The sequence below is a fragment of the Artemia sp. Qi Xiang Cuo genome, chromosome 2 (assembly GCF_049724085.1).
Source record: "Artemia sp. Qi Xiang Cuo chromosome 2, ASM4972408v1, whole genome shotgun sequence".
Lineage (NCBI taxonomy): Eukaryota > Metazoa > Arthropoda > Branchiopoda > Anostraca > Artemiidae > Artemia > Artemia sp. Qi Xiang Cuo.
In genome coordinates, this window is record NC_142795.1 from 68,985,891 (window position 1) to 69,007,105 (window position 21,215).

The 21,215-nt window shown below is 35.3% G+C and overlaps 2 protein-coding genes across 4 annotated transcripts in view; both read right to left on the minus strand.

The window, feature by feature from the left end:
- Window positions 1-15,213, minus strand: part of LOC148955543 (small subunit processome component 20 homolog) — a 165,537-nt gene extending 150,324 nt beyond the window's left edge. Inside the window, exon 1 of the mRNA XM_089102742.1 lies at window positions 15,078-15,213. Within this exon, the coding sequence (XP_088958868.1) occupies window positions 15,078-15,125 (48 nt within the window). The 5' untranslated portion in view covers window positions 15,126-15,213. The remainder of the gene's footprint in view (window positions 1-15,077) is intronic.
- A 2,446-nt stretch (window positions 15,214-17,659) lies between these two features.
- Window positions 17,660-21,215, minus strand: part of LOC148955545 (uncharacterized) — a 108,372-nt gene continuing 104,816 nt past the window's right edge. For all 3 annotated transcript variants that reach the window (XM_089108240.1, XM_089108241.1, XM_089108242.1), the window contains exon 11: window positions 17,660-17,796. In XM_089108240.1, coding sequence (XP_088964366.1) covers window positions 17,759-17,796 — 38 coding nt within the window. In that variant the 3' untranslated portion in view covers window positions 17,660-17,758. The remainder of the gene's footprint in view (window positions 17,797-21,215) is intronic.

Consider the following 21,215-nt stretch of genomic DNA (forward strand, 5'->3'; position numbering starts at 1 on the left):
ATCTATCACTCAGATAATTCTTGTGCAAGCCCCTTCTCCTCTCTATTAAACATATAGTTTTTTCACTAATATTCCTAGCTGCAGTCCTTGGTTTCTTCCCTAAGAAACCATCAGCAACTTCACAAATTATTTTCCTAAATTTTTTCCAACCATCTTCCACATTGTCAAATTTTAAACTGTCAAGTTTAGTATTCAACTATTCCTGGGAAGTTTCCCCCAAATTTTCATCCTGGAGTCTACTGACATCATAACTTCCCAGGAGGTAGTTGCCCTTCAGAAATTTCAGCTTTAAATTAACCCTAGATACTACTATATGGTGATCTTTACTTTTAACATCAATTACAGCACTCTTATATACCCTAGTATCCTGTATTGATCCTGCCAATTGTTTACAATAACATAATCAATAAGGTTAGCTGTCTTACCATCATGTAAATACCATGTTAACTTATAGGTCATTTTATGATCAAACACTATTGGTTAACATTAGACACACATTTTGTTGTACCTACAAAATTACAAAAGTCTGTAGTCATTACTGTATTCTTTTCCTACGCCAAATTTACCTAGGCTAGGATACTATCTATCCCTATTTCTACCAATTTTGGGCGTTAAAATCTGCTTGTAAAAACACCATATTTCTACCTGGGACCCTGTCTATTTGCTCCTGTAACTGTAAGTAGTATTTATCTGAGTCACCAGTATCTCCGTCAGTCGGTTCTACAGGGGCATATACTACTATAACTGATACCCTGAACTTTTTAGTCATAAAGTGAGCAATTAGTATTTTATTATTAATACCTTCCCAACCTAAACAAGACTTAGCAGCTTCAACCTAAACAAGACTTCCCAGCATTGTTTACAAATAGTATTTGTTATTGGGAAATATGCATACATTTTTTGAGTGTGGGGAGGGGGGGGTAAGTTTTCTGCTGGTGGTATTTTCCATGGGGAGGGAAGTTTCCAGGAAGCGGATTTTCAGGGGAAATTTTTCACTCGGGGACTTTGCCAGAAGTCTAATATAAAATTAGTCTCATGTCTTGCTTTCTCTTCGCTGATTCCACTTTATGAATGGAAATTTTAAGAGTAATTGTTCGGGGTTGATTTTCACCAGGATCGATTTGTCTATAGGATATATCTTTGGTAAGGAGGCATTTTTCCATGGATATGTAGCCAGATATCCTGGCATTGTTTAAAAAACGATCAGAAATTAGATTTTAAAAAACAAGTTTTTTTCAACTGAAAGTAAGGACCAACAGTAAAACTTAAAACAAACAGAAATCATTGGAACTGCATTTGACCTGGAAACACCTATGCTGGGTTAAATTTTTGAAACCCGTTTTGGAAGTTATTATAATCCCAAATTCAGTCATTGACCAGTTTCGAGCTATATTATCTGGATTTTTTGTTTCACTATTATGTCAAGGCCCATGAAATTCACATGCCCAGAGTGCAGACTTCGTGCCGCTAGTGGAACAGTGCAGTGCAGCCGGTGTCATCCAAAGTGTGCAGACATTTCTATTGAGGAGAGAAAACAATGTGGTGAGTAGTTATGTTTAAACAGCCGGTCCCCCCATTCTCTGAATGATGATCCTGAACCACCTTTAACATCACTTTCTCTACCCCTTGACTCTAAACCACGCTGCACACCCAAGTCTGTCACAAAATCTACAACCCCAAAATCAGTTTAAAAAAATCAAGCTTCCCAAGTCCCCTCTTGTGTTGACTGTGTAAACATATCAAACCGCTGGCTGATCTCCGAGCTAAATAGAATTCTCAGTTAGAGAAGAATTTAGACCATGAAGTAGCCATAGAAAATCTGAAAAAAAACAAGTTGACATATTTCCCAATGGCCAAAAAATTGGTAACAATATACTCCATGAACGTGATCTGGAAATTAAAAAATTAAGTGAAAATATCCCATAATTCCCACCGCCTTCTTATGGAAGCGTGGGTGCCCATAGGGGGGGGGGCGACCCCCTGGCTGAATGATGTTGCCTTGTTTTATATTTTTGTTCTGAGATTTATATTATATAGCATTAAAAGTGGGGAGGGGGGGCGCTCACCTGGCTGAATGATGTTGCCTTATTTTTATATTTTTGTTCTGAAATTTCTATTATATAGCATTAAAAGTGCCAATTAGACGAGGTTTGCCCCCCCCTGGAACTCAGCTTATGGGCGCCCATGTATGGAAGATGAACTCTACAATCTAGAAAACAATCAAGTGACCCTTAAATCAAAAATCACCAAATTACAAGAGGACTTAAAAAACAACAAAGCAATTATTAATATACTGCATGGGCGACCATAAGCTGAATTCCAGGGGGGGGGGGCAAACCTCGTCTAATTGGCACTTTTAATGCTATATAATAGAAATCTCAGAACAAAAATATAAAACTAAGGCAATATCATTCAGCCAGGGGGGGCGCCCCCTTATGGGCGCCCATGCTACACTAGGGGATCAATCATCAGAGTTCAGCAAATCCAGCATTAATTGCAAAATATCCCATGAGAGCATACAAACGTGTAGCATGACTACTGATGGCGCCCTCGAGTTCGTGAATAGTCAAGTGACTTCCGGTTTTTTACATAAATTATCAGGTGATAATGAACTAAACGAAAGGATTAACAAGGTCATGGAGAAGTCATTACCAGACGACGACATTGTTATTAATTTTGAAAAAATTACGAAAGTGATGGATAAAAGGGAAATAAATGTAAAAATAAGCAGAAAGGAAAATGTAATCTGGAATAATTTTGATAGTGGTTTCTGCAAGTTTCGCAAACAATGCAAGTTTCTACATATTTGTCGTCATTTTATTTTGGGAGTCTGTGTGTCTGATAAGTGTATTTTTGATCATGTTGATCTGTGTTCTGTTTTATCTTGTATTGATAAGTCGTGTGATTTTGCTCATGCATCTTCAGGGTTGGAGCGTAGGTTTAAAACCCAACGATTTTTAGGGCGACGCCGAAAGTATTCAGGACCCCCCCCCTCCCCTAGTTCAAATTCCATTCGACTTTCAGTCTTATCGCCCTGCATACCCGATACAGGGCAGTATACCTCAAGAATCCATCCCTCGAAACAATCCTCCACACCAAGTACTTACGCGTACCCAGTCAACCCAACCCCCACAATCACTTAACTCAATTCGGACCATCCATAAACTCCCCTCCCTCATATTCCTCCCAAAAATCCACTTCCCCTCCCTCCTCCTCCCCACCTATCCATTTTCATCAACAACAAGCCCCGTACCTATTCTTTTACCCATCCCCTTTACCCCATTCCCTGCAGAAGGAGAAAAGTGTTGGTGACTCCAGTTTAAATAATCCTGTTGCTGCTCCAGTCGCGATAGGGGGCCCTGAAAATACCACCGTCTTATTTCCCTCCCAAATATTATCAGACAAGAGTGACCCAGGTTTAAAAGATGTGGCCCCTTTCTCCCAAACCCTCCTTGCTCCAACCCACCCAGAAGTCCCTACTTCTCCATATCAAAATCTCATATCACCAGCCTCAAGAGTCGTTGTCCCTACCCCAAAATTATAAATAGTGCTAAAAACCCATCCCTTCACCCCCAACCCCAAACGGAAAAAAATATCTCGGTATGCTAATCGGTTCAATTTTCCTAAGTTCTTACTTACCAATGCCGAGAGCCCAAACTTCGAAAAACTAACTGAACTTGAGGGTATAACTGAAATTCAGAATATTAATGTTATAGCGATAACAGAGGTTCAGGCACAAAACCCTGTTTTCCTTAAAATAAAAATTACTCCCAGTTCATTAAGATTCGTCCTTCTGACCACCCTCTCGGTAAAAAAGGGGGAGGTATTTTGTTCTTTGCTCAAAATAACCTTCAGTCGAAACTAATTTCCGCTCCTAACCTCTCCGAGTATGATGAAATCCTCTGGCTTAGTCTAAGACCAAAGGTTCTCCCTCGTCCTTTTAATATAATAGTAGCAGCAGTATTTTATTATTCCCCAAACCAAAATATCAACCGAAAACGTAAATTTATACAGCAATTCCAGACTAGTGCTGACTTTTATCCAAGTATCCAAATGCTGGTATTTTTTTACTAGGTGATGCAAATGACCTCAAGATGGACTCTATTTGTGCTTGTCTTAATGTTAAACAATTAGTTAAAATTCCGACAACAAGAGGAAATACGTCCCTTGATGTCATTTGTTCTAATATGAATAAGTTTTACAGTCCTCCCAAAGCCATGCCTCCATTAGGTGGTAGTTACCGCTACTGTCTCCTTTTATCCCCTTCCTCGTCCTCATCTAAGGAATGTTGGTCCGACATTTTTGATCTGAATAACCTTGACAAAATCCTTAATTTCCAAAAAAAAACTGAATGACAATTATATGGCTCATTTTCCCGAAAAAAAAGTTTAGAAAGTGCTCTAATGATAAACCGTATGTAAATGATCATATTAAAATGTTATTCCTGAAAAAATTGAACTTATTCAAAAGAAGTAAACTAGAGAAGCAAATAATTAAAAAAAAAAATACTTAAAAAAACAAATTAGAAAATCTGCCAGAACTTATTACAAAAATAAAGTTAAAGACCTATGCCAGGATAAACCCAAAAATTGGTATTCCCAGATCAAAATACTTGCCGGCAAGATAACAGAACCACTAAACTTTAATTTAGATGAACCTCCAAAGACAACAGCAAATAATTTGAACGAGTTCCTTGCTTCAATTGTCCAAAGTCTCCCTCCCCTACCCTATGTAACTCCTAGTGTTGCAATCCCCTTCAATTTCCCTAACATTTCCCCATTTGACGTGGTAAAAAAACGGAAAATTTGTCTTCCAACATAGGTTTCCCTTTTCCTTACCCTCCCAACATTTTCAAGTTGCCTAAAGAACAATATGCATCAACTCAGAGTCATAGGTCATCAAATTCTAAATATCATTGACAATTTTTTTTATTTAATTATTTTAATAAAAAAAACATAAAAAAGAACTTTTTTTATTTTAACACCATTTTCTACTCTTTTAAGTTTCTCATACTCTTTGGTTTATCCTATAGATGGATAGTCATAATAAAAAGAAATATAAAAAAGCCAGCAAAAGCAACTGTAGTGTCTATTTACAAAACGTAGGAGTGGGGGGGCAAATTTTATTTTTAAGGATCTAGTGGGGCATTTTTTCAATGAAAATACCTTAAAAAAGGCAAAGAATGATGATGAGCCCATATGCATAATAATAAAAATGTTTGTGATCCCTCAAATAACCCTTTTCTCTTGAGAAAATTTTAATCTACATGAATGTATTATTAGCATTTGGTTTACAACTCTTGTTATCAGTTCTTCCTTGTTTTAAAATTCCCTCATTGTTCAAAATGATTTCAGATGAGTTAGTTATTTTGTTTCTGCTCATTCAAAGTTTGATTTTATAATTATTATCATGTCTAATTTCTGTTTGTTTCAGGTTTCATTTATTCATTCATGGTAAGTTCTATTCATTTCAAGATGGACTGTTTTTTCATTTTTTCAATGAAAATAGACTGCAAAAAAGATATTTTCTAAAAACTAGGGGGAGGAGCAAAAAAACCTAGGGGGTACATGTCCCCCCTAACTGATGCCACTGCATCTATAATGGGATTCTGGGGACTGCTAATGTAGTACTGAGCTTGAGACTCTGCTGGACACATGTCCATTCTTAAAACTTATTTATAAGAAGTAAGGTCAATGAGCAGTGAATGACTATGAACTGTCATGTGAAAAATCAAATGAATTTGGATTGTAGCTCAGAAATATTTGATACCATGAATGACTGACAGAGCAGCAAAAACAGAATGATGTTGGCTCTTAACTGGTATAAACATAAAAAATATTTGTGGCAAAACTGTTTCAACTCCTTTGGAACTACAAATGACCAAAAACTACAAAGAACTCATTACAGCACCAAGCTACTTGAGGTCAACACAGCCACACATGCTCCTCCTCCATCTTAATCTATTCAAAGCATTCCTCTTTAAACTCTCCCAAAAAGTTTAAATTTCCCTTAAATTCTTCCTCACACCCCATTCATGGATAACCTTTTTTTGCCCTATATGGTTGGGTGAAAAGGCTGATTTTTGGTAGTCTGTTCATCCTTCATCCAAAAAATGTGTCCAAGCCATCTCAATCTTTCTCTCATTATACAACAAGAAAGCAGAATAGAACCTCAATTTTTGTGTGCAGCTTACTGCTTGAAATATCATCAGTCAGACAGGTGCTCAAAACTACTACTACTACTACTAACAACTCACCGCAGCACCAGGCCACCTGAGGCCAACACAGCTACGCACGCTCCTCCTCCATCCCAATCTATTCAAAGCCTCCCTTTTTAAGCCCGCCCATGAATTTCCCATTTCCTTTAAATCTTTTTTTATGACGTCCTCCCACCCCTGACAAGGACAACCTGCATTCTATTTAGCCCTGGACGGTTGGCCAAATAGGACAATCTTCGGCAATCTGTCATACTTCATCTGCACAATGTGCCCTAGCCACATCAAACTTTCTTTCATTATAGACCTAGAAAGCGGTATTGAACCACCTTTTTGATATAGCCTATTGTTTGAATTACGGTCAGTCAGCCGTGTACCCAGAACAATCCTTAAGCAATTTCTCTGGAAAACATCTAGCAAATCTTCATCCTCATTTTGGAGCACCCAAAAGAAACATCTTAAAAATCCTCCTCTATCTTTCACAACACCCACACTTCTGAACCATACTTGACCAGTGTCATCATGTAGCTTCCAATATTTTGATCTGGGTTTCCAGACTTATCTTCCTATTCTTCTAAACTTTTTTCAATTGTAAAACAACACCCTGGACCTTGGCTATTTTACTTTTAATATCTTCACTGTATCCACCATCTTAACTAAGAATACTACCTAGGTAATTGGAACTATTCACTTGATCAATCTTTCTGTTATCTCTTTGCCTTAGCTTATTCCCAGTCTTACCAACTTAGTCCTTTTAATATTGATTTTCATCCCTATTCTTGCACCCCAAAACATCCAAAAAAGCTTTCATTTTGATAACATTTTTATATAGGACACTCAAATCATCAGCATAATCTAAATCTATGAGGGGTTTATCCTCCCATTTTATTCTATATTTTAGAAAAAGTCAAATAACCAATCAATCATCAAACCAATCATATAAATGGGGATGGAATGTTACCCTGATTAATTCCTGATTCAATACAAAAGCAGCAACTAACCTCATTTCCTACCTTAACAACAGCAGTGATATTCTTCCATTTAACACTAATCACTTTAATGTATTTACCAGATATACAATACAAGGCAAGGACCTTCACTAAAGCTCTACTAAGGTTCAAATCAAATGCTTGCTCATAATCTACAAAACTCAGGACTAAAGGGGTCCTCAAGTATTTCTCATTAATTAATCTAATAGTGAAATTTGGTTGACATATCCTCTCCTCACCCTAAAACCATACTGTTATACTCTTAGAACTTTATCTACAGCATCTATAAGTAAACAAAAGTATCATCATACTAAGTAATTGCTTCTTACAGAAACCACACTTATGCCTCTATAATTACTACACTCACTCTTATCACCTTTCTTACACAGGAGTTTGATTGAAGTTTTCCTAAAATTGCTAAGTACTTTTCCTTTTTCAAAAACCATAGTCATAATCTTCAGTATTTATCTCTAACTTTGGAACCACCATAAATGAAAAACTTACTTAGACACTATCAGCACATGGTGCCTTATTATTTTCTAATCCTTGTAGTATTGTCCCTAATTCTTCCTCACAAAATAAATCTTCCTTCACTTCCTAAGTGTCACAGACTTTCATTCTTTTCTAGATCATTTCCTCATTTCTAGATCATTAGCTCTATCCTGGTTTAGTGCATTCTCAAAACTTTCTGACAATTCTTTAACCCTTTAACCCTTTCCTTATAAGTAATTGTGGCCTAAAATGGGAAAAGTCCAGACGGATCATTCCCTTTTAATTTTTAACATGATAAAACAATATTTATATCTGGATGTATCCCCTAGATCTTCAGCAATTTAACCCATGGCCTCCACTTAAAGGACATCCTTAATTCATTTCCTAATTCTTTCTTTCCTTACATTCCTCTTATTTTCATATGATCTATCACTCAAATACTTCTTGTACATATCTCTCCTCTTCTCTGCTAAACTTAAAACATTTTCACTAATATTCCAAGCTATTTGCCATTTTTAATTCTCTTGTCAAATTCAATAATTACTTCAGGGGCAAAATACATTTTGAACCCTTAATAATGGTTCCAAAAGGCAACTTAATACCTTGTCTAGTTTTTAGACAATTATGTGAAGCAAACAAAAATAGTTAAAAAGAAATTAGATATAAAATAAACTTTTAAATGAGACCTTAAACAACTCTTTACAATGTTTCAGTACCCTGAGAACAATTCAGTGATATACATGCAAAAATGCGATAATCCTTGTTGTTCAAGGTAGGGGTGGTAAGATTCATATTTAGGGTTTTCAACAATAGTGATTCTAAGGGTGTACATTTTGTTTTACTGTGACACCTTGACTGAGGGGTTTCAGGCTTTTTTTAAACAAATTCCTATACATTTGTTTTCAAAATAACATCTTACTATTAAGACTAGCCTAAAGAAAATATTAATTACCATTCCTGAATCAACTACAAATGGCAATTTTTTTCACCAAACAGTTTTTAGAAACATATTTTAAACTTCTGGTTACTATGGGCTGTTTTGAGCCCCTTTTAGGGCAGAAAATAAAATTGTTCCAGGAGCAAATATTGGATTTGGAAAGCTTCCTAGCTGCTTCCTATATCAATATGAATAATTTACAATAAAATTCTAGTTTAGCTACTTTCTGCTATCTTGGAAAGGGGTTAGGCTAGGAAAATGAAACTTCCAATAAGTCTTTGAAATTTGCCTACTTGACAGGTATTATACCTATTTTATGCATACAAATCTATTGAAATTTTGACAAAGCAACATTTTACCTTAATTTTTAGTTATCAGCTTCTATTTAGCCTACTCTGGTTTTAGCTCTTAAAATGCAATTCCTGTTATTTTAGTAGAATTTTAAGCCATATCAATGGGATTTAGGAAATGTATTTATGGACCTTTCTAGGCTCATAAATTGGGATTGAGCAAAGTTGTGAAGCTGAAAACAGTTTCCTTGTACTTCATCTAATCAGAAGATCTGTTTTGCAAGGTTTCATCTTCATAACACAATGATTTTTAAAGGTCACTGCCCTCTAGAGGAAGAAGGAATGGAAATAGGGGTGTAAAATTCTACTTTAGCTACTGTTGGCTATCTTGGCAAGGGGTTAGGTTAGGAAAAGGAAACTTTCAGGGATAGGTCATGTCATGGGAAGGTTTTTTGAAGTACTTATCACCACTCCTTTTCCCTCTAGGGGTCCTGACCTTTGATAATCTTTAAAAATCTGTGTGTTTTTAAAGTAAAACTTTGCAAAATAGATCTTTTGCTTAAATGAAGCACAACAAAATTGTTTTCAGCTTCACAACTTTGCTCAATCTTGATTTATAAGGTTTTAAAGATATGCAAATACATTTTCTAAATAAAAAAAAAATTATTGATATGGCTTAAGATTCTACTCAAATAACAGGAATTCTATCTTCAGAACTAAAGCCAAAGAACAAGAAATTGATAACTCAAAATTAAGGTAAAATGTTGTTTTGTCAAAATTTCAATAGGTTTGAAATTTAACCTGTGATGTAAACAAATTTCAGGACCCTCTGGAGGGAGAAGGTGTATAGGTAGATACTTCAAAATACCTTCCCAGGACATACTTTATCCTGCAGACCCAGACCTGAAAGTCTCATCTTCCTAACTTAACCCCTTTCCAAGATAGCCAAAAGTAGCTAAAGTAGAATTTTACCAACAATATTTTACCTTAATTTTCAGTTATCAGTTTCTTTTACTCTGGCTATAGTTCTAAAAATGCAATTTTTTTTATTTGAATAGAATTTTAAGCCATATCAAAGTTTTTTTTTCAAAATTTAGGAAATGTATTTGTATATCTTTAAAACCTTATAAATTGGGATTGAGCAAAGTTGTGAAGCTGAAAAAATTTTTGATGTATTTCATTTCAGCAGAAGATCTGTTTTGCAAGGTTTCACTTTTATAATACACAGTTTTTAAAGGTCATCAAAGGTCAAGACCCTCTAGAGGAAGAAAGAGTGGAGGTGGGTACTTGAAAATACCTTCCCAGGACATGCTTTAGCCTGTAGACTCATCCCTGAAAGTTTCATTTCCCTATCCTAACCCCTTTCCAAGAGAGCCAAAAGTAGCTGAAGTAGAATTTTACCAAAGTAGGTGAATTCAAAATCCATTCCCGGAACATAGCCTAGGCAAGTTTAGTCTGTAGACCAATCTCTGAAAGTTTCATTTTCCTGACCTCACCCCTTTCCAAGAGGATATCCACTCGTTGACTATTGGAAAAAATTAGTTTGTAAGCTTATATAGAATGGTACTATCCAATCTCCTTATAATTAAAAACATTTTAGTCATCTAGTTAGAAAATTTGGTCTATCTGTATAGGAAAAATGTAAATTTTCAAACTAGTTACCAATAAATGTTGCCTCAGCAAAAATTTCATTATCTTACTGGTTGACTAATAACTTCTCCCCAGCAAAACTTAATTTTTCTAACTAGTTGACTAATGACTTCTCTCCAGCAAAACTTAATTTTGCCAACTAGCTGAAACAAACATTGCCCCAGAAAACAATTTATTTCCCAACTAGTTGACTAATAATAAGTAGAATTTATTCTGAATAGCTTAAATATGTTAATAATATAGAGTTTTTTTCAAATTTAATCATCACTATTGTTAGTATTGTTTTACAACTTCCATCTCTCTCCCTTTCTACCTCTTAATGGGAGATATATTTTGAGTTATATATTGGTTTTTGAAGCCAGGGATTTTTTGTTTTAATTCCCAGGATAATTAGTCTTATACCTGGTCCTAAAAGTGAGATTGAATTTGTCAAAGATCGTCAAAGCTCCTGTCTGTTTAAGGAAAACAGATGCATATTTGAAGTTTAGTTCATTTCTATCTTACATTTAATGGACATAAATTGTGATGTTCCTTCATTTATCTGTCTCTCTTTCTTTTCTGGAGGAATATTTTTGTCTCATTTTTAGAGTTTGTAATTAATTTTTCCAACTAGTTGACTAATAGCTTCTCCCCAGCAAAACTTAATTTTGTTCAACTAGTTGACTAATAACTTTTCTGCAGCAACACTTAAATTTGCCAACTAGTTGACAATAAATTTTGCCCCAGCAAAACTTTCCTTTTTCAACTAGTTGACTAATAACTTCTCCCCAGCAAAACTTAATTTTTCCAACTAGTTGACTAATAACCTCTCCTCAGAAGCACTCAATTTTTCAAAATAGTTGAATAATAAGTTCATGTCAGCAGAACATTTTTTCATACTAGCTGGTAACAAGTATTGCCACAGAAAACAATTTATTTTTCAACTAGTTGACTAGCAACTTTTCCCCAACAATACTTTCTTTATCCAACTAGCTAGAAACAAACTTACCCTATAAACACTTTTGTTAGTCATCTATTTGGCAAGTAACTTTTCCTCAGAATAATTTCTTAGCTAACAGCATGACATAAAGAGAAAACAAAACTTATGATTCCTGGTCCAACAAAAATTGGCAGTATGTGCTTTTAACAAATGCGGTACAGCTAAGATAAATCAAACAAACTGAATTCAGGAGTAAATATATAAATATATATGAATATATATATATATATACATATATATATATATATATATATATATATATATATATATATATATATATATATATATATATATATATATATATATATATATATATATATATATATTCATATATATTTATATATTTACTACTTTCCAACTAGTTGACCAATAACTTCTCCCCAGCAAAACTTAATTCTGCCAACTAGCTGGAAAGAAACATTGCCCCAGAAAACAATTCATTTTCCAACTAGTTTGACTAGTAACTTCTCCCCAGCAAAACTTTATTTTTCCAACTAGTTGACTAATAACTTCTCCCCAGCCACACTTAATTTTGCCAAAAAGCTGGAAACAAACATTGCCCCAGAAAACAATTTATTTTTGAACTAGTTGACTAGCAACTTTTCCCCAGCAATACTTTCTTTATCCAACTAGCTTGAAACAAACTTACCCAATAAACACTTTTGTTAGCCATCTATTTGGCAAGTAACTTTTCCTCAGAATAATTTCTTAGCTAACAACATGACATAAAGAGAAAACAAAAAAACATACTATTCCCAGTCCAATGAAAATTGGCAGTATGTGCTTTTAACAAATGTGCTACAGCTAAGGTAAATCAAACAAACTGAATTCAGGAGTAAATAGTCTTTAAGCTGCATAACTAAATGTCTTCTCCTTCTATAAGTGAATATATATTGTCTCGGACTCAGTTAGGAAACTGAAGTCTGAATATGAGGAGAAGCTTGCCACTGATATCAAGGCAAACCCCAAATCCTTCTGGAGGCATGTTTCTGCTAAAAGTCCTAACCGTCACACCATTCCTGACCTCAAACATAGTGGGGTAATACACTCGTTGCCGATAGATAAAGCTAATTTACTAAATGTCCAGTTTGCCTCCACTTTCACCACCCGGTCTTGTCCAACCATCCCTGCAGCACCATCACATTCTGTATCTACCCGAATGCCTAGCCTGTTAGTTACTGAAGAAATGGTCTTATCTAGCCTTGATAAACTTGATGATAACAAGTCCAAAGGACCTGACGGGTTACACCCAAGGCTTCTTCAAGAGTGTAGAAATGTCCTCGCTTCTTCTCTGTGCAGACTCTTCCAGCTGTCCCTAAAAAACGGAGAGATACCTACAGATTGGAAAATGTCATATGTCACGCCAATCCACAAAAAAGGCCCCAAGGATTGTGCTGAAAATTACCATCCCATCAGCATCACTTCTGCGGTTGTAAAGGTGCTCGAGAGATTTGTAAATAGAGCTCTCATTCAGCACTTTGAAACTAACACCTTCTGAACATGGCTTCAGATCTGGTAGATCTGTGGACACTAACCTAATACAGACATACGAGTATGTAACATCACTGCTGGATTGAGGATTTCCTGTTGATATGGTGCTCCTGGACCTCTCAAAAGCTTTCTAAAGGGTATGTCATGAATTCCTGATCGCCAAACTGAAGGCAGCAGCTGTTGATGGTGTTACTACGCAGTGGATACAGAGTTTCCTATCAGAAAGAACACAAGCCATCAGGGTCTATGATTCTCAAGGTGTTCCTCATTTATTGTCATCCATAACTGTGTTAAGTGGCGTCCCCCAGGGGACCATCCTTGGACCAAGTCTCTTCAATTTTTATATTAATGATGCACCAAACCTTCTCTCGAACCTCCTCACACTTTATGCTGATGACTCAAAACTTGTTGGCAAAGCTGCTATACCATCTGATCTTCAATCTATACAAACAGACCTTGATATTCTTGGAAGCTGGGCTGATAAATGGCTCCTCTCCTTTAATGCTGAAAAATGTCATGTCATTCATTTTGGCAAACATCCTGAAGTCCTAAAGTATTTATGAAGCTCTACAAGGCACTGGTTCGTCCACGCCTTGAGATTGGAATGTCCCTGGCGTCCCCCTATTTTAAGAAGGACAGGGAAATACTAGAAAAAGTACAGAGAAGAGCAACTAAGATGGTTGATGGCCTCAAACAAGTACCATACAAAGAGCATTTGCATCATCTGAAGCAAAGACTTGACAAAGATTGGCAACGGCAGGAGTTCCTCTACAACTGGGAAGCTGCTGAGTCTACAACCCGAATGTAGCAAGCAAACCACGACAAACAAAAAATAACCATTAGATGTCAGCATGGAGCATTACAAGGATGGAAAATCCTTAAATTTGCTCCAAGCTGCAATTTAAGGTAATTTAAGATTCAAGATAATTTTTTCCAATAGTCAAAGAGTCGATATCCTTAAAATACTGGTTGGTTGGCTAATTCAAAGATTTGATATATATATATAAATATATATATATATATATAGGCATATATATATATATATACTATCAAATTAGCCATCTGGTGGTATCCCATAACAATAGTGATAATTAAATTTGAAAAATCCCTATATTATTAACATTTTTATGCTATTCAGAATCAATTCTAACTATTATTAGTCAACTAGGCTAGTTGGTAAAATTAAGTTTTGCTGGATAATTTAAAATTAAATTATTCTGAGGAAAATTTACTTGCCAAATAGATGACTAACAAAAGTGTTTATAGGGTAAGTTTGTTTCTAGCTAGTTGGATAAAGAAAGTATTGTTGGGGAAAAGTTGCTAGTCAGCTAGGCTAGTTGGAAAAGGAAAGTTTTGCTGGGGCAACATTTATTGTCAACTAGTAGGCAAATTTAAGTGTTGCTGGGGAGAAGGCATTAGTCAACTAGGCTAGTTAGAAAAATTAATTTTTGCTGGGGAGAAGTTATTAGGCTAGTCAACTAGTTGGAAAATGAAAGTTTTGCTGGGGCAACAATTATTGTCAACTAGTTGGCAAATTTAGATTTTTCCTATACAGATGGGCCAAATTTTCAAACAAGATGACTAAAATTTTTTAATTATAAGGAGATTGGATAGGCCTAGTACCATTCTATAGGCTAGGCTATAAGCTTATAAACTAATTTTTTACAATAGGCTAGTCAAAGGGTGGAGTCCCTTTCCAAGATAGCTAAACTACAATTTTACTTGCTTTACTTAACAGGTCCAATTTTACATTGATATCCTTTTCAGTCAATATATTTTTCAACAATTAGGCTAGGCTAGCCTAGGCACTGTCTATGTACTGGGGGGTCTTACTCCTAACCACAACTTGTTAAGGAATTGTAGCACTTGAAGAAGAAGAAATTTTTCCACAAACAGTTGACAACTTACTGATACCCATCAAAATTATATCAAACATTCAAGAAATTATAACTTTAGGCCCTATTGACATTTTAAACTGTGTAGAAGGGATAAGCCATAGCCCTTATGGAATTGTGACAGAAAAAATAGACAGTACCTTAAAAGTATTCTTATCTTTATGTTTAGTAGGTCTAGTTTTAGTCATTTTAAGCTAAGCCTTCCAACAATTCAGAAAATTTAGGTTTTCAATGCCCCTGAATTTTGAATTGTTTCAAAACGTGAAATTAAATCTTTCCTTCTATTAATGCCAATTCAGTGGATCTGTTTAGTGTTGCCACTTATACCGCATTTTGCGGTATAATACCGCAATCTCGAGAGAAATGCCGCACTTTTTTCTGATCATACCGCAATTATACAGCGACATGACTTTGATCAGCGAATTTATGTCGCGAAACGACTCTTATCACTGAATTTTCACTAAGTAACAGGGGTAAATCTCCAGTATTTTTATTGGGGGGGGGGGGGGGGGGGCAAGAAGGGTTCATATCTGAATAGTCAAAGGGCATAGGATGTAAAATATTTTTTCTCCGCATTATTGGGGGGGGCAACTGCCACCTCCAAACGACGCTCCTGCTAACTAATGTCACCATACGGGAAAAGGACAAACAGTTCTTTCTCTTGATATGCTGTCACATCAAAGACTGTCATATTCAGCGAATTACCTTAGTGAAAAATATCATCCACAAGTATTTTTTTGGAATTTCTAGCTTAGACTTCCGTCCATCAATTTAATTTTGTTTCACTTGCTTCATTTTCAACGGGAGTGCACTTTTCAGCCAATTCTCTAACAGTTTGTTTTTTTAATATTTGTACGTCACTTTAGACACTTCAAAAAGAGTGTCAAATTGTGTTTACGTCTAATTGTAAATTTTTTAGCATCTTTACAATCCTTACAATATTTTCTGAATTTGTTTTTTTCGCATTTTTGTTTCAAACTTCCACGGCTAAAATCCAGAATACAATTTTTGGCATTACAACTTTTAAGCTCGTGTGCTTAAAAGTCAACCTTTGAGGCTGACGTGTAACCTTTTTGGAGTTACCAAATTTCTTATTTACACTATCAGGCTTCAACCTGTGTTCTTTTACTATTCTCCCCATTTCTACGGTGCAGCAGATACAGTAATTAAAATGTCAACAGACACTTCTCTCCATCACAGATCGTCTTTTCGAAACCAACTTTTTTCTAAGTAAGCATACTATTTACTATTAATTTCTTTAATTTTTCATTATCCCGTACCTTCTACCAACTCCATAATCCTTACGATGTTTTCTGTATTTGTTTTTTTCTTTTTTCGAATTTTTGTCGCAAACCTTCACTGCTAAAATCGAGAATTTTTTTTTTTAATTATAACTTTTAAGCCCCTGTGCAGCCTTTTGGGTTGATGTACAGCCTCCTTTGGAGTCACCAAATCTTTTATTTCCACCATCAGGCTCTATTTTATTTTCTTGTACTTTTCTCGTCATTTCAATAGTGAAGCAGATGAAACAACTGAAATGAAAACGGACACAGCAATCAAACTAATATAACACATTTGAGTAGAAAGGAGCAAGTATATGTCCACACAGTTTACATATTCTTTCATTGGTATCAATTCACAGAAATTATGGGGGAGGGGAATTCTATTTTTCAAAACCTAAAGGGGGGGGGGATAATTTTTTTCAATGACAATACCAAGAAAGCCATTTTTCAGTAATAGTACTAAAAGAAAGGTATATTTTGAAATCGAGGTGTAATCATGAAGGGGACAAATTCCCGCCTCCCAATTGACGCCACTGCGTGCTTTGATTTTCGTTCAATTTTTCATATAGCAATTACTAGCCCAACGTATAAATGATCTTAGCAGAATGAATGCCAAAGCATAACTATTATACAGTATGAAAAATTTGGTTCAGAAATGGGACACATCACAGCACACGGTGGGGAAGTTTCCCAAAGCGTAACAGCAATGGCTTCAACAGGTCTTTTATATTCCTATCGCAATGTGCTAAAAATTTGTCAATGCGCAGGCGCGAAGACAGAGTCACAATGAAAGGTGTGCGACTGATGTGTCCCAAAAATCTTTAATGGAGTGCATAGGAATTTTCCATACTGTATAATATTTGTGCTGTAATGAATGCATAACCTTAACTGGTACATACAGATTCAAGGCAGATGTAATTCAAGGTACACAGTGATGAAAATATAGAAAGAAGTATCAGAACATCGGAAATTTTTTGCTAACATACGCTAATGATGGTCATACTAACTAGTCTGTAGTTCTCTAATCCTTCACACAGTCATTTACTAATCATAATAAGAATAAAAAAATATAAATAAAAGAGCGCTGATTCCTATAAACCAGTAAAATTTAGGAGAATTCTAGCAATTTTCAAGTCTCATTTAGGAAAATAACTGTGAGAGGAAGATCAAATTATCGCTGCTCTTCGCCCTAATATTCAACAAACAATTCAGCTTTGACACCTCTGGATCCTCAACGATTAAAAAAATTGTCAGAGCCAAGAATCAAAAGGCCAATCAAGAAAGACATAAACATACACGAACTTAATCCTATCTTCAAATGCCTTGTAGTTATACAAAATAATAGTGACAGAACCATGCATCTTTTGGAGTCACATGAGGTACGATAAAGAAACTATCTAATTTATGGCTAAGCCTTTATAGTACAAAACAGATTACTTCGAATAATTTATTAGGTTTCTTGTAAATCAACAGTTTTTCAATTTGCATAGGATAAAAATTATAAAATTACACTGATGAAATTCAAATAAAAATACAACTCACGTCGAACCAGACCATTTATTCTTGAATTTTTCGGCTAAAAAAAAAAAAATACTGATCAGTAAAATGTAAATTAGTAAATTAAAAAACTAGTTTATTAGCAAGTAATTACCAAGTAAGTGAGCAGTAGATAAGTAATTACAAGTAATTAATTAGTATAAAAACTGTAAATTAATAAACTAATTAGTAATATGAAACATTATTACCCTGAAACATACACCATAATTATGTAAAATTAAGCAAGAAAAACGGGTTTTAATTTTTATAAAGCAGTGAATACAATAAAATAAACACTTAATTAAACAAAAATACTCCAAATATTTCGGCCCCACGTCCGGGAGCCTTTCTCAACTGAAAAAAAAGAAAAGAAAAAAAATGAAACAAAAAATGTTCTTTTTAAAAACCTTAACTTACATCAAAATAAAAACATACTAAACACATAAAGAGAGAAAAAAAAACACAACTACAATAGAAAAATATAAATAAATAGGAAACAAAACTCAAATATTAAATAAACACTTCCATTTAGCCTACTGGCGTATAAACAAAATCGAATGTCTATATTTATTCAAACACGCCTCCTCACAGTATATAAATGGAAATATATTAAATAAACACTTCCATTCACCTCCTCACAGTATATAAATGGAAATATATTAAATTGACACTTCCATTCACTGGCGTATAAACAAAATCGAAAGTCTATATTGATTCAAACACGCCTCCTCCCAGTATATAAATGGAAATATATTAAATAAACACTTCCATTCACTGGCGTATAAACAAAATCGAATGTCTATATTGATTCAAACACGCCTCCTCACAGTATATAAATGGAAATATATTAAATAAACACTTCCATTCACTGGCGTATAAACAAAATCGAATGTCTATATTGATTCAAACACGCCTCCTCACAGTATATAAATGGAAATATATAGTATTTTATAGTATTTTTGTTTAATTAAGTGTTTATTTTATTGTATTCACTGCTTTATAAAAATTAAAACCCGTTTTTCTTGCTTAATTTTTCGTAAATGGAAAAGCAGTGTGGTCTAAGAAATTATTTCCATAATTATGTGTTGAAACATGTGTTACTCTGAAGAAACTATTAGGGATTATTGTTTTTTAGCAACATTAAGCGAAATTCTTTTTCAAAAAATTCAGCTTAAAATTCCATTTCAGTTCGATATACATCTCAATAAACTAAAGTCTCTATAACCAACGATCAACCTTAAGTAAGGTTTTTGATGATTTCTTACATCTTTATAAAAGTTAGCATTGGCTTTAAGTTTCGCTCTATTTACTTGTTTTTTTTTATGTTCTATGTTGTTGTCAGAGTCACTTCGTATTGCTTTAGAAATTGAAACTATAATTCAAATTTGAATGCATAAGAATCACACATTAGTACTGGCAAACTAGACTTTGACGCCAAACAAATTGCAACAGGAATCATTTTTACACCATGCTGTAAAGAAAAAGAAAGCTGAACAACATATCCAAAGTTGCACATTATAGGTCGACACAAAACTAGTTTTTTTTTTTTACATATCGTGTCAGTTTTCTCACTTTCCGAACAAAAGAATTAAGTTCCGGTAATTGTTCGTCTTTCTTGAACTGAATTATTATTCCGATGTAAAAAGACGAGATGACAGCGAAAATGGAGTCAAATTTGGTGTATGATATAAAAAAAAAATCATAATCATCAATATGAGATTTTTACGCTTCTCGTCGTCGTGACCCCCCCCCCCCTTTTTTTTACAAGACCATCTTTCACTGGCTAAATTGTCGGTTTTGAGATCTAACAATTAGTTAGCCTGAATCTGATCGTTGCTGGCTCCATCACCTGATGGGCCGGCCTAAAAAAAGTGATTGCAAGATGTTTATTAAAACATGAAAAATACTAGAAAAGAGAAATTATTTAAGAAACTAGTTTTCAGCGGCCGACATTTAAAATCCTCTTAGAAGAAACTATTATCAACACTCTGACTAGTCTTCACAACTAATAAAATTATCGAATCAACTTCATGAACATTTGAAAGACATAATCAAACTCCAACAAGTATTCACAACTCATTCTTTTGATTCAGATATCTAAGCTTCCACGTTCTCCTCATCGTTATAGCTTTCGATTTTTGGAGAGTTAGAACATGCTGCCCCTTTGCACGTTTTATACGCTGCAGTGCAAGCTAAGCCATTTTTAAAACAGCTACATTCCAGTTGACAGGAGCATTTCACGATTCTAGAAGCAGACGAGGGGCTGATGGGACGTCAGTAGTCAATGGATACAAGAAGTCATCTTTATTTTTCCAACCCCATCCCTCGGCTTTAAGTTCAAAATCAGGATATCCGCTCCATACCTGAGCTTGGTAGAATTCCCTGTAACTGTGGAATTTAGCCACATCAGAAGTTGGTGATAACTGTTCTGGGTGGACGATCGTGCTAGCAGTAGTCACCTTCTTTTTAAAAACTTCCCTGCAGAGTTCATTCAGATTTCACCCTTTTGATGGGCCATATATCATGAGTCGAGTGTCTTCTCCAACAATCTTTACTTCTTCCTTCGAAGCTAACTTCAGACTGAAGACTGCAGCTGATATACGAAAATTGGCATCAGCCATTAGCTTCTTCAGAGCAAGGCCTTTTCCCACACTGTGGATCCGTGAAGTGGAGTCACAGCCTAAGATGGCATGAGCAAAAAGAATAAGATGGCATGTCTCTTGGCCCAGCTTCTCTTTCAATTTGTGAATATCAGATATTCGGGGAGCTTTGTTCGATATTGGCTCAGGTGCAAAGAATAGTTTCTTGCTTGATAAGTCACCATGATAACACAAAAGAACCAAAAGGTCAGTATCATCTCCAATGACGACAGTATTGTAATACCGGGAGGAATGAACTGCAGCTTGCACAATTCGGACATCTACATCGCCTGGTGCCTGGACTACGACAAAGCCCTTTGATCGGAGATAAACAGGCGACACTCAGATAAACCTGGCCTTGTATTTCTGGCAGGACAAGAACTCATCCTTTTTTTACCTTCAGCTGCATATCTGCTGTGAAGAAGATCTCATGGCCGACTATACGACTTCTTTTCGACTGGGCCATATCCTTTATGGTAGCTCCGCCATCGTAGCCGTCGAACCTAATAGTGGCGGATGGATACTTTTGGGTCATGTAAGTAGCATAATGGTCAAGGATTTCGGAGTATCGTTCGTTTTGGCCCATAGAGTTCTGTGCGGAAGAGCTCCATCGTCGATGATATATCGAGTGCCTTTGGGAAGAGGATTAGAGTGCTCCTAAAAATTGCAAGCCTGTGATATAGCCTTGGCAAAATTGTGCTTTTTCTAGGACCGGAGCATGCAAGGACTGACAAAAAGTGATGCTGAGTAGGAACAAAGTTCGTGTTGAAATTACTCAGATTCCGTGAGATTGATTTTCTTTGCTAGCGGGATGAACCTC